Here is a 21,193-nt window from a genome sequence, read left to right as displayed (position 1 = left end):
AGAATGAAATGAGGCTTTGCAGAGGCTGTAGCGCGTCTCGCTTCAGGACCTGCACTCTGTTCCAAACAGCGAGCCTAGCTCGGTGGGGTTTATTTCCCTACAGGCCATCCACAAATACACACAAAACAAGGTTTGTCCTTTGGCTAATTGCCAAAACATGCCACTTCTAACTGCGGCCAAGGACTATAAAGCAAAGTAAGAGCAGAAAACTACTCACACTGCAGAAATGTCACAGTCAAACAAGCTCTCATAAGCAAAATGAAATCTCTCCTTGATTAGGTGGGTGGTTATGTTTGTTGAGAGTGAAGCCATGATAAGAGATGAGTTAATTTGGACAAAGGCTTCCACTACATTTTGAGAGAGATATCGTGTGTGTGTGTGTGTGTGTGTGTGTGTGTGTGTGTGTGTGTGTGTGTGTGTGTGTGTGTGTGTGTGTGTGTGTGTGTGTGTGTGTGTGTGTGTGTGTGTGTGTGTGTGTGTGTGTGTGTGTGTGTGTGTGTGTGTGTGTGTGTGTAAGAATACATGCTTGGCTGGAGGGTCTCACACACAGGCCCTCCGGTGACAAATATGGCCCTCTGTACTGGCCAGGTGTACCGTGCATAACAGCTGATGACAGCGCAGGGTGGTGTGAACTTTTGATCTCGGGTGGGGGTGTGGGTGGGGGTGCTTGTAAGGACAGCGCAATAACAACAACAACAACAGCAGCAGCTGAAAGGGGCAGGGCCTGAGAGTGTGTCACAAGTCCCCACAACATGACCCCCTGACCTGGAGCAATGACAGGCACAGACTGCTCCTGTAGTGAATGCTCTGTGGAACTCGGGAACCCGGGGCAGATGAGAAAAGGGCTATTGATGCAGGAACGACAGACACGTCTCAGTTAGGCTTGTACAACACCAATTGCTGCCTGAAGGCATGTTTCATTTTCAAAGACAACAACGGCCCAAACAAGCATTTTACAACGGGAGAGACAATGGCGGGGCATTGGGGAGTGATTTCTGTCCGTTTTAATTAGCACTCTAATGGTGGACACCCCTCATCAGCCAGCTGAAAGCTCTTCATGTGAATTGTTCTCATCGCCTGCGATTATCCAGAGGTGATGTGGCGGCACTGACCTTTTCCTAATTGTTCACAATCGCGGGGTCTCAAACTAGTAATTAGCCACAGTTTGGCTACTGACTGGGGGGGGGGGGGGTCGGGGGGCTGTTGACTCTGTCTACTAAACACATCCCTCTGTTCAAGTGGCCTTTGAAGGAGAGAAGAATCTGCCGTCATCGGCTTACAACGTGAAGCGTTTCCGTCTTTAAATCGCTGCCTTAAAAGACTATATGGCTGATTTTGGGGGCAAAAGATGAGCGATAATCAATCGACTGTGCTGAACTCTCATTGATAAGGCGGTGACATTCCTCTTTCAAAACATTGCATAAACTTCGAAAATCGACGAGCATGTGTTCACTGGAAATGGCAGTCGATTATTTTTTCCTCTGGCATGCATTAAGCTGAAGCAAACAGAAACGTAATTGAAACAGGAGACGGGGGGGGGGGAGGATTGCGATGCTACACTAGCACAACAAACAACAGCGTTGTGCCTTTTGCCCTGTGCTCGTACTCCCGCTGTATTGTGTGTGCCTGCGGGGATTGTTGGGCTGTAATCTGAGACCATGTTAGAGCGAGGGAGGCCGGAGCCAAATGTGAAGTGCTGACTCAGGCACCTGGGAGCCAAGCGTCTTGGCTTGGCTTATTTTCTGTAACGCTCCACCCCAATCCTAAACAACTTGGATTTACACGCTGTTTGCAGAGCTCAGACAACACACAAACACAACAGAACTGCAATGCACGGCGCGTTGGGAGGGAGCGGGAAAGAGGAATGGGCCGTCAAGGACAGTGTTGTTAATTTTTTCTTCAGGCAGAGTGACCACGGATTCTCGGTGCATTTCACAAAATGAGAACAATACATCTGCTTTGGAGAACCAGTTTCATTTGTTTGCAGCAAGCTCCATAAGTCAATTACTGAAAATGATATATGAGCAATAAGAAAGACAGTAGTATATAAAAACGTATAGCATAGAAAATAAAGTATGAGCCATTGGTTATTATTACTTAACCATGGAGCTCTTTTCTTAAATGCACTCCAATAATACCACATTAACACCCAGGTACCGCATAAGATTTAGTCCAGACAATATACATTACAGCTAACCATGACAAACTCAGAGAGCCGCACCGAGATATGAGATGGATATGAGAATCAGGATTCATGACCCTCTCGCTAAAGCGTGATGGCTCCGTCCTCCCCCTAACCTGCTGGCAGCCCCCCTAATACTTTCACTTCTTCAAGGTTAATAATTCAGTCATCCCCTGCCCAGGTTGCGTAACGCACCCATCCTCCTGAAGCGCCCCGCGGGCGGAACTCTCGAGTAGGATGTGGGCACAGGCCTCTGAATAATGCAACAGTGAGATGGTGCTGGATAGCTGTGCGCTGGAATGCGACCTCACTTCACTTCCCAGCGCCAGATGGAAAGGGATGATAGTATACAGAGTGGTGACACAGTACAGAGGTTCCACATGGGTTTATGAAACAATGTGAACACTGTACGCACTTATTCATATTCAAAGAGGAGGAGAGGAGCACAGTGACACTCGGAGAGAGTTCAGTGTGCATGCTTAACAGATACACTTGCATGGTCCGGACCACTGGCCTAGGCTTAATGTAGCTTGACAGCTCGTTGCGGGTTCGAGTCCCGATCCCGATGGCCTTTGCTGCGTGTCACTCCCCATCTCTCTCTCCCCATTTCCTGTCTACCTACTGTACTTTCAATAATGGCATAAAAAGCCCCAAATAAATCTTTTTTTTCTTTTTAAGTAAAAAAGAAAAAAAAATGCATGTTTCGTGCACACACAAGGACATGGTCGCGCACTTGCACACACTGGTGTACGCGTACAATCGGCTCTTACACATGTCGCATGCAGGCATTCTTACCTGTGACAAGTTCCCGCACTTCTGCATCCACAGTCTTCCTCAGCAGGCGGAGCAGGGCAGGGATGCCGCCTGCGTTCTTTACGGCGATCTTGTTTTCGTCCATAGCCTTGCCGTAGACCAGGTTCCTCAGCGCTCCACACGAGTTCCTCTGGACCTCCAGGACCTTATGGTCCAGCAAGTCCACAAGGTGTTTGATGCCCCCCAAACGACACACCTGGGGATGGGGTTAAATGAGAGCCATGAGTTCACATACTGGTATCGATGCAGGGAACAGAACCCAGACTGACAACACAGCGGTTTGGCCGTCCAGACACCGCAGTGAGTTGAAAGCCAGGAGATAAAGGTTTGGACGGTAATTCAGAATCAATACTGTAATCTCACATAAAAAATTTGGCCAGAGGTTTTTTTAAACAGGGTACAGCCAGTGCCAGCTTTTTTAACGATTTTTTTACCTTTTCAAGTAGTCACAAAATATTTTCCGTGATCACAGTCCTCACGGTGATCCCCTCATTACACACAAAGGAGTCTAGTAGAATCGGAAAAAAAATTATATCCGATTGTGGTAATCCGTTCCATAATTGCAGGCAGCCAGTTGAAAATAGTATGTTTCACCAAAAATACATAATATAAAAAAAAGTATACAGGAGCCGAGATACAGGATTTTAAAGTAATAAGTTAACCAGGAAGTTTTTATTTATTTATTTATTTTTAAAGACGGATATATCCGTCTTTGGCGGTTAACGGGTGGATTTTAAAAGACGGATATATCCGTCTTTGGCAGTGAATGTGTTAAGTGGGAATATAAAAAAAAATGTATGGTTCCCCAATAACAAGAAAAGCATTTATTCTTGTGAGAATTCACAACACACACACACACACACACACACACACACACACACACACACACACACACACACACACACACACACACACACACACACACACACACACACACACACACACACACACACACACACACACACACACACACACACACACACACACACAGGAATCTATTCAGACAGCATTCAAGTTATTTGGAAAATGTAATGTAAGCAAGCAGTGAAGCAGATGCTGCCATTAAAAATGAATCAAAACAAATTTCTATCAAAATGTGTGATATGAATAGATTTCAGTATGTTGACATTTGCCAACTCGAGAATGAGAACCACATTCCTTATATCTACAAAACAGACATTTAAACTGACCTTATCAAAATCCAATATTCTTTTCTCGGAAAGGCATTAAAACTGTCTACATAACTGTATGGTGCATAAAGGTGCTCGTCTACATTAAAGAACAAGGCTGAACGATGTGTGTTTGAGCGCATGTGTGCATTTGTGTGTACGTGCATCTGTGCATTTGTGCCTTTGTTGCAGGCTTTCTTTCTTTTGGGGGGGGGGGGGCTGTTGCATTTACTGAGCAGCCTATTTTGTGTGTTGTCTGTATGTGCATATCATTATCTGTGTGTCAGTTTGTTTGCGTTTGCAGCTCTCAGTATTCTACGAATGCTGTGAGGACCCTGGTGACTCTACTCGAGATCAAACCCCGCTTCGTCTTCTTCATTCCAGCAGACCACTCCGGAGGCAGTACCAGTTCCCTGCTGAACCATAAAATTCCAGAGGGAGCCTGCGGAGGGGACTGAGTGGCCATGGTAAGGTTTACAGTCTTCAGTGCACATTTGGACACACTCGTGCATGTGCACGCAGCCCCCAAGGATAGGTCATACAAATGGACCTCCACATGCTGGCTACTGATGAATAGAGTTTTAAGGGGAGGAGGTGGTTGTGGAAAGGACCCTCAAGCACAAAATAATGGGTATTGATCAGTACGCTCAGTATAAGTAGAGCATAGCGGGGAGTGCAGGGGAGGGGTTGAGGTGTTGGGGAAAGGTTAGGTGGTTACTGATGCGTGTACTGATGAGAGAGGTGCACAGTCAGAGAACATGGTGAGCGGTGGCGCGGGTACCCACCTCAACCTTGACTCGGTTATCGCCGAAGCACAGGTGCTGCAGGTAGGCGGCTGCATTGGCCTGCACCGAGGGAAACTGGTGCTGTAACATGTGGATCACCTCAGGCAGCTCAGGGTCTCGCCATGCAAACTCCCTGCAAGACAAAAAGCCAGAGGTTATCAGCAAGACAGCAGAGACAAAACAACAAATTCCCTCCCCACACCGACCCCCGCGTTGGCAAGCCTTGCACCCGTCCCAACCTCTACCGACCACCACCTTAAAAGGTCAGCTCTGCAGGGCCGACCCATGCATGTATATCCCAGGAAATTAAATTCGTATCCTGATATATATTACATCCCACATGCGTTACAGTTGAATTATTGCTGTTCCTCCACACAGGTTATTGGAAAAAAGGGGAGGGAATTTTACTTCAGATATTTGGAGGTTCAGGTACATGGAGGAATGCTCAGGCTGGACAGTTATTTGTCATGAACTGTAGGAGAACGCTGTCTTACCGACAAAAGCTGTCCACATGGAAGAAGTGCTGCATATCTACTGGAATGTGAACTGTGTAAGTTTCTGTATTTGGTCCCATGGTTTGATAATGGGGGAAATGCTGATGTCTGAAGAGGGAGCGAGAGAGAGAGTAGCATCAACATATCCCAGGAAAACCAACAGAAATGGATGTATTGACGTTTAACGTGTGGGCAGATATTCTATTGCCCTTTGTCAGCGTGTAATGTATGGAGCATGAGCCTAGTCTAATCAGATCAGCTCCTTAAAAAAAACTAAATCCAAACAACCTTTGGGCACAAACACCCAGTTTTACACTGCTGTATTTCTCCTCATAGGAATCTTGTTGAAACATGTTTTTAGGGACCTTTTAGTCTGACATGCTTCCTCAAATGCCAACATTGGGGCTGTGTCAGAAATCACTCACTACTCACTATGTACTGTGTAGTCCACTATGTAGTGAGTTCAACAGTTTGTAGGGCTGTCCAAATGTATAGTGAGAATTATTATACCCTATGTAGTGGAATCATCTTATTGCACAACACACTGTGATAAGTAGTGTACAACCAACTAACCAAGCATTATATACCATTATGTATTGCGCAGAAAGAAAAATGGCACACAGATGAGAGGAGAGAGAGCGCATCGTAACCTCACATTGATTTGGTATGTTTTAACTGTGTGGCAGCAATGACAAAATTAACGGCAACCCAAGTAGTGTCTGAATGTTTTTCATTTTTCCGATGAGTTTACTACAGTACAGTCATCTACAGAGAACTCCCTAGATAGTGAGTAGGGAGTAGTGAATGAGTCAATGTTTTCAGACACAGCATACACTATAAAATCCTGAATGTTAGCCCTCATTGGTCCATTTGGATTCATTTGTACACTCTCTGAGTTAAATTAACACTCAGGATTTTACTGTGTATAGGACATTAGTACCCCCGCACTGTCCTCCCTTGGACTGGTGTTACCACTCTACACTAACATACAAGACTGTGAACAGAGCTCCTGATGTGCAAGGTCAGGAGTTTACCGCTTAAGTCAACGCTGACCCCCCCTTCTCTCTCTACACTCACACATGGCTATGTGACAGGAACAGACGCAGCACTTCAGTGCATGTGAGAATCCATTGTAAAGTGTCCAGACGTAGTGTGGGCAGCTTAATGGCTAAGGCTGTGGATGGCTCGCTGTTTGAATAGTAAGAGGACACCAGTGTTGACCCAGCAGAATAGAGACGCCTTGTAAGCATAAGTAGCGCTCATGGATGGCTGATTCACGCTACACCACACCGCACTGGCTGCTGATCATTGACTAAATCCCCTGCCCGCTTAGACACACCAACATTTGAATTGTTTTCCTTACCTCGGGTCTTTCTGTATGCTGTCTATGGAAGGTGAGCGGGTGGCGCCGTCGTCCATGACGATGGCCTGGCGGGTGTAGCTGGGGTCGGACGGCCGGTACTGCGCCGAGCGGTAGGGATCGGCGTAAGTGGCCGCGGCGTTGAGAGCATAGTTGCTTCTTTGGTAGGTCATGGCACTGCGCTGGCTGGAGGTCCTCTGGAGGCTGCCCACACCTAGTCCCGGAAGAGAAGAAAAGACAGGAAAAAACACCCAAATAAAACCTCCACTGTGAAACTTAAGGCAGAAGTAAGGACACACGCAAACGACACTGACCAACCAGGGAGGTTTTGTGTTGCCACTCAGACCTTTTCAGCTAAACTCAACACCGGGCAACACAAGTAGTGCGCCTGCTTGGAAAATACACACACTCACGCCTGTTCTGAGAGGCGAAGCAAATTCTCCCCGTCTGGTCCCAATTAATGAGGAGGATAAAACGCAGCTCCCATGATGCCACGGTGCACTAGTCTCCCGTCTTCAAAGGCCCATTTGCATTGTTGTTTGTTTTACAAGGTACAGCTTTGCCAGTGGGATCCTGCAGGTATACAGAAGGGGCTGGTGGCCTCAACCAGCAAGATGATGCACAAAATCCCTTCCTTATCCCTCAAACTCACGCCTCTCTAACTGCTTTCCACTATTGTAGGCTCAGGCCAACTTTGTCCTGTACGGCAGTGCAGCAACAGTAAACAGAAACCAGTCTAAAATGCAGACAGAGACACAGTGACTCCCCACAGGTGGAAGGAAGCCATCCCGAAAACAAACACGCAGGATATCTTTCCGCACACGGTCAAATATCCTATCTGAGAGCATCTCCCGTCTGCCATCTTCCAATGTCTTCTATTTTCTTACTCCTCTCCTCCAAGAGATAATGTGACCTAGCATCGCTTTCGCACACACATACACATATACACACACACACAAGCTGGCGTAACTCCCCTGCTCCCTAGAAGCCACGTGATTGTGAGGCAGTGTGACTGCTGCTCTGGTCAGATCGCTATCTACTATCAAGCAGAGACTGGGCATGTGCGTATGAAGGCTCACCCCCTACTAGAAACCAAGACGTCAACAAGCAGCCCTGCTCCAAAAAAAGCAGTCATCAGTGCCCTTCTGTGCTTGGCACTGAATTGCACTGCCCTGTGATAGGAGGGTAGGGTGAATTCTCAAAATGTGTGATGTGGAATTTTAGGGATCTCGTAAATGGCAGTAATCCTACGCAGAGTGAGACTAAATGAAATATTATGTGTCGTTCATTTTTGCCAACGTTATGTGCTTACGTCTGCAGTTTAATAACAGTGCTTGCAATTTCCCAAGCAACACCAGGCCAATTCCTAAAGATATAAAATTTGATTTGATCAAACATTTTCAACTCCTTCACCCATGGTGGGGAGAGGTGGTCGGCAGACTCGCAAGATGTATAGCACATTGTGCTCTTTGCATTCCAGACACTCATCGTTGTGGGCCAAGGATCAATATTTCCATTTAACATAAAAATTGCACTCCCACTCACATTAAGAGAGGAAAAAAGTACAGCTCAAGCTTCCAGTGGAAGATAAAGGATGTATGGACCCCGAGCGAGGGAAAATAGCTCTTTCATTTTAAACCATAACAAAGAATGTTCTGGGATCAAATTGGATTTTCTTTTTTTTTATGAGGTCTTTTTACAAAGACCCCACACTGCATCCATGCAGCCCACCCCATCAATACAGAGTAAACACACCGTGGGGTCGGTGGGGCTTCATCACCGCATCAATAGCACTTATTACTGGACTTATCATGTGAGGCACATCTACCGGTGTCCCACAGGAGAGGCTAAATGAAAAGAGTGTGTGTGTGTGTGTGTGTGTGTGTGTGTGTGTGTGTGTGTGCAATGTCCGTGCCCGCGTTACTGTATATATTATGTATGCATGTCAGTGGCGATGACACTAGCAGCCTTGGATCCCGACAGAAAGCAAACACCCAAGCGGTACAACACTCTCAAGATACATGAAGTCTTGTATTTACCATGAAGTGCTCCTCTAAAAGAGAGGCCACTTAAGACCTCATGGCTGTCCGCGTCAGCCATCGTCTACCTCTCCACTTCACATCTTTCTATGTGCTCTGCTGTGAAACAGCAAGTCACACCGTAGTCACGCCACTCGTAGGATTGGGCCAGTAAGGGAATTTTTATAAAAAAAAAAAAAAAATCTTCATTCATTGTGGTTCTGTATTATATATTGTAGATACCTTACCTTTTGTTGCGTTTACCATGAGGTACAACAATCAGATTAGGCATGTAACGGTATACCGTATTACGGTATTACGCGGTATAAATAGCCACCGTATTGATACCATGAGATTTACGAGCTCGAGGTATTTATTTAAAATTGCTATCTTGGCAGAGGTCTCGCTCACTCCTAATTCTCAACAAATCTCTGTGATTCAAATTTTGGTTTTGTTGAAAGGCAATCAAAGGTTAGAGCATATGATGCAAGCGTCGGGTAATGTCCGACATTACATATTGGAGTGCCTCAGTGCGGCTGCAGAGGCAGAGCTAAACAGTGGCACGTCTGAATTAAGTGATTATGAATGTGATTGTCATTACAATTTGTAATCCACAAAAGTGTGACTGTTAATTCCTTGTGTCAATAAAATGTTTTTATCAGCAGTTGCCGCCGTATCAAAAACAAATAAAATGTTGATCTGCGTTTGCTATAGCCACATCAGATTCAGATTAATTCATCCAGAACACAAGGATTGCTGTAATTTAAAGTTCTCTATAACCAGAAATGTGTGAGTGATAAATATTATTTTATTCCAAGGCAATCAATGTCAGACAACTCAGAGATCTCAGATCTCTCCATCGCCAGAGAGGGAGAGAGCGTAAGATTGCACTGTCTGGGCATAAGGCATAGTGCAGTCGGCTCTTAAAGGCATTCATTTCATAGGCTAATAAATATTCTTTTATTCAAAGAATGATACTTGTCTGTTTTTGTTGTTTTTTTGATGGGCCCTAGTAAAAAAACAAACAAAAAAAAACTGCATCTTAAATTTTGTTTGTATGGATTGTGAACTAATAAACAGTTAGGAAACTAAGAAGTCACACGTCAGCTATATGCTTGATTCGATAGCTTAAACACTTTCAACCTGGCGTCCCCATTTTGGGCATAAATATAGGTTCCAAGATTTACCAAGATTATTAATTATAATTATTCTTTTAAATAGCAAGAGAAAAAAATAAGATCTACATGTGCTTTGAGCTCTTGCATTGATCAGCTTTTTTCGCTATTCGTTGTATGATGAAGTATATAAGCCTTAAGTGGGAGGTATATTGCACGAAAACAAAGGAACCACACAATGACTGTGTGCCATTTTGTCATACTCAAGGTGGGGGACGCTGTGTGAGGGTCAATTGGGCGAGTTGTTTCTGTTCATTAGCGGAGCTTTCTGCCCGTTCAAAGCTCTCTCCAGACTCAACACTTCAATCAAAGCAGTACTGATTAAGCCCGTATGGAGCTATAGGTTCATGATTACGTACAGAAAAATGACTCAGCAGGTGTATAACATAGTAAAAGCAAGACCAACCTGAAGCACTCCGATAGAGGGTGCCCTGTGGGCCATGGTTGGGGCTGCGATACAGTGGGCCGTGGTACGTGCGGTCCTCATAGATGGGCGTGATGTGGCGTTCAGGTGACATGGCCGACCTCAGGTCCTGACCCAGCGGGCTGTGTTGACTGGCATAGGAGCTCCGCAGTCCTGGAGATGGGAAGACGATAAGACGGCGGGCAGAGTTAGCGAAATGCAAGCCCCAACCGAACAACTGGTGAGTGTCTCTAGTTTGTAATGAAGGTTTTCATTGAGTTTTTCGACTGTTACATTTTCTTCATACAGGCAATATACACTCAATCACTTGACAGTAAATCACCCTGGTTAGGAGTGCCAACTGAATAACCCAAAATATAGAAGCATGTACTGTATAGTCTGAACAAGTAGGTGGGGTGAGATCAATGACAAACAACGAAAACGGGAGAAAGGAAGGCATCGTAAAACTATGGTGGTTAGAAAATTGCAACAGCTATCCACAGAAGGATTTCTCAGTGGGACATTTTCAATGCAGACTGATGTCACTAGGGTTGCGACACTCATGCCAAAGACACACAACCGTGAGTCATCACATACACAAGAACGCAGTGGAATGTGAAGTGTAATGACAACAACACAGCACAGCTTGCGTTATCACTGTTTTAACTTGACGGATCAACTGCAACTAAAGACTTAATTGAAATATATTTAGAGGTAATTTGTAATTCTATGCCAAGCTAAAGAGGCAGTTTATAGTTACCCACTCTCCAAAGCTCTCCTTATCTCACTCCTTCTTTCCCTACCTTAATGATCCTCTTCCAATAAGCAGACGGTTATATTTCAGCTTTCCCCAGGAAATATAACTCAGGCAAATTGCTCATTTGCCTCTCTTGCATACAGAAACGGAATGCTGTACAGTTTTGACTTTAGTGTAACAAAGCAGCTTTATTCAACGGTTTAAAGTAGGAATGCCACAGGCCTATTTCACCCTAAATAAAGATAATTAGGTATTACGGTTTAGATATCCGCATTATTCTTTTTTTTCATAGACTGTTCTTGTAAGAGTAAAAAAAGCTATATTTCTGTGGACACATCCAATAGCTCATTAAACATACTGGATTTGACTTTGTCACTGTCCAATTTTAGTCTCACCAAAGCACTGCTCTTCTGATTATCAAGAAGTTCCACATTCTCCTGATTATACATTTGCCGGTTGTTGAGGTCCATTCACATCGAGCACGAAAATAATTTTTTGAGCGACTCAACTCGATATCAAGTTAATGTGATGGGAAGTTGATGGTACTGATATGTCCAGTCTGTTCCTATTCTCCTGTTTGCCAGAGAAGCTTGCAGCTTATCATGGGAGAGCGAAAGTACCCAGGCAATACATCCTCACACACTTTAACCACATCAGGTGGTCTAGAGCATGGGTCTTCAACAGGGGGTCCTCAGAGTTACTACAAGGGGACCTCCAAATCTTTGTGTGATTGGAACTTTTTTTGGACGGCAGGTGCAGGACCAACAGTGGATTAATATAAAAAATAATAAAAGTTCACACACTGTAACTTGCAAAAAGCTCCCAGTGGTGCATGAACCCCCACCACTAATGTGTGGGTGGGTCTATGATGGACCCACCCGACACAATAGTGGTGGTCCCCAGGTTGCTCTTAGTCAGGATGGTAGTCCCTGGGTCAAAATCAGTTGAAAAACCCTGATCTAGAGGAATAATATTGAGTCAGACAAACAAAAAACAAGAAAAGTACACAAATCATGGCACTGCATCTTTAACCCATTAAAGCCGAGAAAGCTTCTGTGTCATTTTAGATTTTAGCTATAGCAACATAAGTTTTTCAGAAAACTGTTTAGCCTGATTATCAGACTGAAGCTGCGTACGAGTTTCAGTCTGAAATTGGCTCCAGTGTCGGGGATTACAAGGGGGAGGGGATTAGAAATTCCCTAAACCAATCCTAAGGGATCCCCACGCCCACCTCCGCCTCTCATTGGACAACGCGTTTTGTACCGGAGAAGTTTTAGGTTCACATTTACAACTCCAGACCAAGAGGCAGTCCACTCAGAGAGTGGGCGGGGTCTATGGTATGGAACCAGGCTAAAAACTGTTAGGATTTAGAACAGTGGTTCTCCATATCTTATACGTTGGCTATTCAAGCAAATCTACAAGCTCACAGCACTGCAATGTTTTGTTTCAACATTTAAAACAATATTGATTGATTTTTTTTTTAACATAAATCTTCTGTTCTGGGGGGGGGGGGTCCCTGGCACAAAACATTTTCAGATGGGGGTCGGCAGCCCCCAAAAACATTTTGGGGGGGTCCTTGACATGAAAATGTTTGAGAACTACTGATTTGGAAGGCATTTGTAGAATTGGCCTCCTCAGGTCTTACTGGGTTGAGAAAAAGCTCACACCTCTCAGCTCTGATAGGTTTATATCCCCATTACACCATAAGATAGACAAGGACAGGGACAAATGGGATAAGGAAGAGCAGATGTCAGGCAAATGTGCAGTACGGTGAACAGCCTGGGCTTCTGTTGTGAACCACATGTCCACCTGCCAGGGGTGGGAAACCCAAGAGAGGTGACTCCTTCAATTAAACCTCGCTGCCAAACGGGTCACTATGACGACATGCCGTGGTGGCGAGTCTGTCTGACACAGGACCAGGCGGTCCAGATGTGAAACAATAACAGGCCTGCGACCGAGTCGACGGCAACATCTGCTGCTGTGTGTATGGCATCTGTTGGAGGAGGTTATTACCATGCACACGGCCCCAGAGCTCAGAGGCTAGAGCTCTCAAGACCATGATAAACCCCCTGATATAACCTCACCCTGGAAATATGATTCTGCCAGACATGCATATTGCTTGTGTGTGTGTGTGTGTGTGTGTGTGTGTGTGTGTGTGTGTGTGTGTGTGTGTGTGTGTGTGTGTGTGTGTGTGTGTGTGTGTGTGTGTGTGTGTGTGTGTGTGTGAGAATGTGTGCATATTCTAAGCTGTTAAGGTCTGTTTTAGCCATTTAGAGAAGTTGGATAGTATTTTTTGCACATACTGCACAATAACAGTGTCCCCCAGGAGTCTATACTGGCCCCCTCCTTTTTCCCTCTACACCAAATACTGTATCTTTACTGAAAATAGACAATCTACAAGATCATCGATCTATTTTTACAGAATGATCATCCCAGAATAAGGACGCTATGGTTCATGTTAATTCTGTGCTTGTGAACAATTTTATTTTGTGATGTTGTGAATGTTGAATTTGGTTTACTTCAGATTCTTTGCTCTTCGGTAATCATACTGTCTATTTGCGGAGTCCATTAGGCAATAGTATTTACAGATACAAGAACATGAAATACATAGTGCCCTATTTCAAGACAAAAAAGATTAAAGGGTCTACACCATGAATTTTAACTTTTTCTTCATTTTTGTGTGTTTTTGGTCTCCCCCACCTCTCTTCTGTTCCAACAAATACCCGACTTCGAGCATGCAGGCTTTCATAGGCTATCTGTGGTTTTTATGTAAATTGGTCTGAAAACAGTCCGTCAGATTTGTTCCCCCTGCCTACGTCACGTCTGGGAACAATTCCTCCCGTTTTTCAGTTCTAACCAAAAGAAAAAATAATAAGATTTTTATTTTTATTTTTTCTTATTATTATTTTTTTTACTTTTTCCACACAGAACCAGGACATAGCATGCATACAAACTGGCTCAATAGCACCCCGTGCCAAACAGGACAATGTGGTATTGCAGGTGAAAGTGCTTTATAAGCCAGAGAGAAGTTAGTTGGAATGAGTATATCTGAGGCTTGATTTAGGCTCAAACCTTTTGAAAAACATTTGAGGGACATGAACAATATGATATTAAATATTATTATTATTTTTTAAATTCATGGTGTAGCTCCTTTAAACCATCACATTTGTTTTCCGTATGTAGGAAGGATGGATGATGGGCTGAAATGTTTTCCCTCAAATTAATTCATAGGCTAGTGTTTAAAAACAGCCTATGATTACACTAATCAAGACAGCTTGTGATTATAGCAAGCTCAAGGACAATTCCAGGCCCAATGTGTTTCATATCTTGCTTTAATAAGCTCTTTTTACATGAACCACAAATACTGGCAACCATACTCACTGTAAATTGACACATTTCTGAGGACAGATGGAAGTGTAAATGGAACGTGGACAGTGATCACATCAAAGCTGAAGTAAACCAGAAAACTATAGAGTTTTACTTGTAAGGACGGTTTGGAACGCGATTCAAATCTGATTTCCATAGGTGTGTCTCAATCTGGACACTCAGACACTGAAGCTTTAAATTATACTTAATCATACAACAGTGTCGCTCACCGACAACAGCCGATCTACACTCACAGGTTGTAGATCTGCTATTTTTGGCGAGCGACACCATCATACAACAGAGTAAAGGTTAAGCTCACGCCTATGTAAGTATGTCATTACCACAGCAACCAATGGTTGACCATTTCAATACACAAATCTGATCTGATCACTTGCAAATAACAGGGTGAACAGTCAGTTCTAAAGATCGTATTCGAGAAACAAATCGGATTCGCTGCAGTCTGAACAAAACCCTAGGCTCCTGTCCAGCTACACGGATCCAGGCACAGACAGCTGCTCAACACAGAGGCTTAACAGGCTAGTGGTTAGAGAGGCCGTCTGGGAATCTGGGTCCCCCCCCCGCGTCCCCAAGCAAGACACTTAACCCCCTAACTGCTCCCCGGGCGCCGTATTAATAGTGACCACTGCTCCTAATAGTTAGGATGGGTAAATGGCTGCAGAGGAAGAATTTCAGGTATGTGCAAACGTAGTACCATGACAAATACCCCAACAGCAACTAAATGAGGGATTCTTATCACACTTCAACACAGAGGAAAGGAATAAATGAACATGTTTGCCCTGTGAGAGAGAGATCTGAGAGCCTCTTGGGCAGTGGGATGAGTGAGTTTTCCTCTGCTTTAACCCATTAAAACCGGGAAAGAATCTGTCATTTTAGATTTTTGTGCTGGCTATTAAAAAATAGCAGATGTTGCAAGCTTTTTGAACATTTTTGAACATTTTTTGAAAAGTGTGAGAATTACTGACTCAGGCATTTGCAGAATTGGCCTCAGGTCTTAATGGGTTAAGGCACAGCCTGGGATACTGACCACAAGAGACCCGTGCCCCATACCCATCCATGCACAGTGGACAGGTGAGGCCAGGGCGAGCCCTGTAAACCGCCATCTGTGACATGCATGGTAACGGTGAGCTGAGACAGAATATTAAACAACTCAACAGGTTAAGGAATCATGATGTCAGTTGTGATATAATGGGTTCAAATATCAAGTGACAGGATGCTTTATGGACTGGATCTAAATGGAATAAAATATATTATACAAGAATTTAAAGACGAATATTTCTCGTTTCAGTGAAATATTCACCAAAGCTGACATTGAGAAAGAGGTGGGCATGCATCCTGACAGGAACATGGAGCAGAAATTGAGGGGAAGCAATTCTCGCCACTAGACAGGGACTGCTGCCGTGTGCTGTGGGGTGGCTCATTCAATGTCTGTGGCAGCCTTTCAATCTAAAGACAGAGCACACAATAACCAATAGCAGCAGCTTGGCAGGAAATCAGCTTCTCTTGTTCAAAGCTTTTTCTTCTTTTTAGGGGGTGGAGGGTCTAATGGAGCAAGGGGAGAGAGAGAGAGAGGGAGAGAGAGAGAGAGAATGAACAGACTGAGGCCACATCAGAGGCTCCTCTTCCCGTGTAAACCCTGGTGACACCATCAGGCCTCTCAACACCGTCGTGCCCCAGCTGCAGGGAGACCTCCATGCGGCTCTCCCCTCTCAGCAGGAGCCCCAGCCTCCCTTCAAGCGGCACATTAAAAACAACCTCAAAAGAGACAAATCCCCCACACACACATCCCCTCCTCCTTTATTCTCCTCCCTTTAGTAGAAAATGCGGCAGTCACTTCTAAGAGGAAAATCTGCAAATTGTCACGGGGAAATAATATAAGACCGTCTTACAGCGGGTGAATGGCCCTGCATTCCTTGTGCGTTATAGTCGTTTAATTCTTGCCCTCGGCTCTCTCTCCCTCTCGCTGTGACTTTAACAGATTGCACTTGGCAGAGGCTAGGCGAAAGGGAAGGGCGGTGGCGGCTTGGCGTGCGCGCGCCCACTCCTGCTCTGAAGAAACAAACATTTAAATGGATGCAGCTGACTGCATTCCTCAACGAAAATAATGTTGAAAAGAAAAAAAAAGAGCTCTCTAAGAACAAACAGTCTGAGTGTGGGGGTTGGCTTGATGCTGTGGAAAATGATTATCAAAATATAGTGAAGAAAAGGTTTTGAACCTGCAAAAACAAAGGCCGGTGTTGTAAGTTTTTACACACAGGCTTTGTGGCCATTACAGGAAAATCTGGAGTGATAATTTAACTCAAGAGAGTGTCAAAATGGACCTTTAAGTGCTACACCATTCAGACCCACTCTTTTCCTACTCTGCTGTGCACTGAAATGGACACGAGGCATAATGACCAAATTACAGGGACAGTTTGTCTTCATCTTCTTGTGTTAAGTGACAGGGGGGAAGGTAGGCTTTTCCCTGCCGGTGACTGTGCAGACTGCAGAGAGAGGTAGGATGGAGGTGATAAGGGAACGGGTAAGGAAAGACTGGAGGGAGATCAGGGAAGAGGGTAGAGGAGTTTTTATATGTTTAAGGGAGAGAGAAGGAGAAATGGGCTTGGGCATTTTGGGTGGCATTCGTAAACAGCATGCTATGATGCTAATGAGGCTGGCCATGTGACCTGTCCGGATACTTCCAGCATGCCTCGTCAAGCACCAGGGCCGAAAACTGCTTCTATGTCAGAGGCAAGGATAAAGCAAGGAAGAAAGTGTGTGTGTGTGTGTGTGTGTGTGTGTGTGTGCGTGCGTGCGTGCGTGCGTGCGTGCGTGCGTGCGTGCGTGCGTGCGTGCGTGCGTGCGTGCGTGCGTGCGTGCGTGCGTGCGTGTGTGTCAGAGAGAGAACAGTGGGAGGGACATAGGGAGAGTAAAGCCTGATTTATACTTTCTTGCACGGTGCTGCGTGTCGATAATAACCGATATACAAGCTCACAATGTGTCGCATCCGCAACGTATTGCGAGCTTGTATATTGGCAGGGTATAAATGAGGCGTAACACAGCCAGGCGTACAGACAGGTGACTATGCAGAGAGGCTGAGCAGTGCACATCTGGCTTGGCTGGGTTAGAACTGCTCAGCATCTCTGCCTGCTGCATGAAAGACGACTGAAAGCCCATTTGTGACTGCAGATGATATCATCAGTCATATTTTCGCTGTGTGTGTGTGTGTGTGTGTGTGTGTGTGTGTGTGTGTGTGTGTGTGTGTGTGTGTGTGTGTGTGTGTGTGTGTGTGTGTGTGTGTGTGTGTGTGTGTGCGTGCGTGCGTGCGTGTCATGATGAGCCAACACCAGACAGTGGAGTAATGGGATTCATGAGATGATTATTCCTAACTGACTTCAGCAAACGATGGAGACAGCAGAGAAATAGTTAAAACGCAGGCAGCAGTTGCATTTTGTCTCAGGGGTAATACTACATAACGACACGCTGATGCACATTTAGTACAAGGCATTTCCCTGTGGCCCTTTAAGAGTGAATTGGATGGGTTTAATGTGAGTCAAAAAATAGAAGAAAAAATCAGCTCAAATTGATCTAGCTACCAACAAAATGCCACATCAAAGTACATGCACTGATGCAATAAGACAGACAAAACACAGCATAACGTCGCTGGCAGGCAGAAACTTGTATCTCCATATTTCAACTTTTCACGTTTTTTTTCTTTATAATGCCCTACTACAGTACGTTGTATGACAGTGTCAAGCAAAGGTGGTAAGAATACCCAATCTATAAGCTTGTAGATCTGCTAAGTGAAAGGGGTTAAGTCTGTCCATCTGGTTTTATAAATATTGAACCAATGTAAAGTATTAACAAGAGATTGTGACTAAAAAATAACTACATTGGATCCATTGGAACACAGCTTATTCTTTCCATTTTCTGAATAGAAACGGTTTTGGACATACAAGGTTTCCACCCAACAGCGACGATATGGAGAGAATGATGGTGTTAATAGAATAAAAAGTTCACCTTGAGGGTCGTCGTCTACCAGGGCATCTGAAGGCATCCCAAGGCAGCATTTAAGTTAAGCACAAGCACTCAATTAACCTTATGGTAACCTGATGAATAAGTGCTGATGGCTCACAACGTGTGGAGGGGAGAAAGAAATTAGATTCCCCTTGTTTAAGGGTGGAGCCCTTAATGCACGCAAACTTTAAAATAACTACTCCAGCTTAACTGTTCCCACTACAAAACCTGCCTATTATAGAAATGGGAACAATTGTGTAATTTTTGTAATCTGCTTGGTGTGCAATAGCAATGATTTTCTTCATCTACCTGAGCTATATTCTTATCTATGGTAGATACTTAAACGTTTTTTTAAAGAGCCGGTAATTAGCCTCGTGGCAGACAGGCTGAGAAGCAAAGAGCGCAGCCTGATCCCACCCCGTTACACTATGGTGATAAATGCCCGCCTTTAAATTAGGGCCCGACAGTGCATACTGGATGTCAGTATGCTGATAATAACAGTAGTATATGTTTGTTATTGGCATATGTCCCAAAGGTACTGTACCAGCAGCAATGGCACAAAATGAAGACTGCTGCTGGTTTTTAGTGTTCCATTTAAGTCTGGAGTGAGAGACATAAAGATTATTTATGCCGAGCAGCATAAGGGGCTGTGTCCATAAAAAGCATTTTTTGAGCTGCCAGCACCTTTCTGCCATGTATTTCTATGATAAAGATGTGCTAGGAGCGCCCCTCTCTCCAGTGCAGCGCCTCGCGTTTTAGCACTCTCATCAGATGCAGAAAATAGTTCAACATTTACAGAAGAATACCACTCATCAATGCCTTTTTTGACTGGCCAATCAAAATCGAGGAAGAAGCAGGGCAGATCAACAAACAGATGCTGATTGCAACTGTGAAACAACCCACTCCTACCTAGCCTGGTAAACCATCCCGGTCGCGTGACGACAAGTTGGCTATTCAGGCTAGGTAGGTTATAAAAAGAAAACATAAAAAAATAAGCGCTCCATCCTCTTTGGAAACGCTATGTTTGATATCCAATCCGACGCACTCAACCATAACAACAATGCTTTCTGTGGACACCCCCCCCAATAACACATTTTGGTGGTCAAACACACGTCAGTGTGTGTTATTTCATTGCCTGCCACCACAGAAAGACTTTTATTTTATGTGTTGCCAGGCCCAGTATATGCCGACTAATGAGGGATTATCTGTATCACGCACGTCTTAATCAGCCACTTACTATAGCAATCAATATACATTTCCACCTACTGGGACACATTGAAAGCTTGGATGTTGGGCTTGTTGACTCTCACCACTATATAATTGTGAGTGAAAGCACTCTGTGCTCAAAGCCAGAAATTCACTCATATCCTACTTGTGTTAGATGGGATTTAGGCAATAGGAGATATTTGAAGACCTTAATTTCATAACTGCTTAGAGCCACAGGCACTATTGTAACAAAATCCAGCAGAAAATGAAAGATAACTGGAGAAGCATTAAGATGGAGACTTAATTTCGGAGGCAGTGAGTGGGAAGACAAAGAGCAAAGAGGACAACCGCCTCGTATTTACGAGTTTGAAAATGTCAAGCGCTACGCAGAGAAACCACAACAGATCCATCAATCAACTGCAGGACATGTGAATTACTCGAGAGGACCTGTCAGCTACTAACGCACAGAATGGGCTCTATTGTACATTACACAGTAAAATCCTCAGTGTTCATTTAACTCCAAGAGTTTATAAATGGGCCCAATGCTCACTGAGGATTTTTCTGTGCAGACCTAGACAAGAAAATTACTTGCAGGGGAACAAAAACGTATAACTGCTCCACTGTCTTATGGGCATACTTCTAAAGGGCTGTCATAGACTCATAAATTTACCTACACACTTCAAATAAACAATGTTAACCCAATATAACCTTGACAGTTTTCCTACAACTCTAATGTAAAAGGCACTCCCCATTCAGAAAAATCCTTAGAGGAGAAGAGGGTGTGTCAAATTGTGAGGAGGGGTGTGCTTATGACAAACAGTAGCCCAGTGTCTACCAAACATAAGATCTGGGTCACAGACCTGGTTTTATGGATCATGAGTAAAATCTGTTTGTTTTTTTACCTTTCCTACAAAAAAAAGAAAAATATTAATAATACATTTTTTTCCCCCTTTTTTCTACAAGTTCACAATGCGTCGTTGATGACGGGTTGTGAGCGTGTAGATCGTCTATTTTCACATTTTTTTTAATAGGGCTTAAGTGATTAATTCATAATGTATTTTCTAAGTTTGGGTCCGGCGGACACACCAAATTTCTTTTGGGTCTGGAGCACAAAAGGTTTGGGAACCCCTGATACAGCCTAATCATACGGATGTGCTGCCAGAATGTGAGCCTGTTTGAAATGGGCTGGCCTTGAACCCACACAGTGACTCACACAAATGCACGCCAGTGGAAAAGACAGGGCGGCAGGGCTAAAGAAAGAAGAAAGCACCATGCTGCACAGTGCACACATCTCCTCTCAGACTCCAAAGGGGATTTCCTTTCTTTCTTTTTTTTTGTACTGTCAGCCAGCGTTGACTTAAAATGTGCAGTTTTACGATTGGCTGGCTTAACACACTGTAGTGGAACTCCACTGACACTAGCAAACAGTACAACTCATTCTGATCTGAGAG

The 21,193-nt window shown here is 44.3% G+C and overlaps 1 protein-coding gene across 2 annotated transcripts in view; it reads right to left on the bottom strand.

Annotated features, from left to right (window-relative positions):
* LOC311064961 (plakophilin-4-like) overlaps window positions 1–21,193 on the bottom strand; it is a 90,989-nt gene that overhangs the window by 17,291 nt on the left and 52,505 nt on the right. For both annotated transcript variants that reach the window (XM_084085049.1, XM_084085050.1), the window contains exons 8-11: window positions 10,403–10,573; window positions 6,807–7,017; window positions 4,950–5,082; window positions 2,978–3,191 (exon numbers count right to left, since the gene is read on the bottom strand). In XM_084085049.1, coding sequence (XP_083941175.1) covers window positions 2,978–3,191; window positions 4,950–5,082; window positions 6,807–7,017; window positions 10,403–10,573 — 729 coding nt within the window. The remainder of the gene's footprint in view (window positions 1–2,977; window positions 3,192–4,949; window positions 5,083–6,806; window positions 7,018–10,402; window positions 10,574–21,193) is intronic.

This window comes from Gymnoscopelus microlampas (assembly GCF_963454915.1).
Source record: "Gymnoscopelus microlampas genome assembly, chromosome: 17".
Classification (NCBI taxonomy): domain Eukaryota; kingdom Metazoa; phylum Chordata; class Actinopteri; order Myctophiformes; family Myctophidae; genus Gymnoscopelus; species Gymnoscopelus microlampas.
Note: the sequence above shows the minus strand (reverse complement) of the source record. Positions and strands in the feature narration are given on the sequence as shown.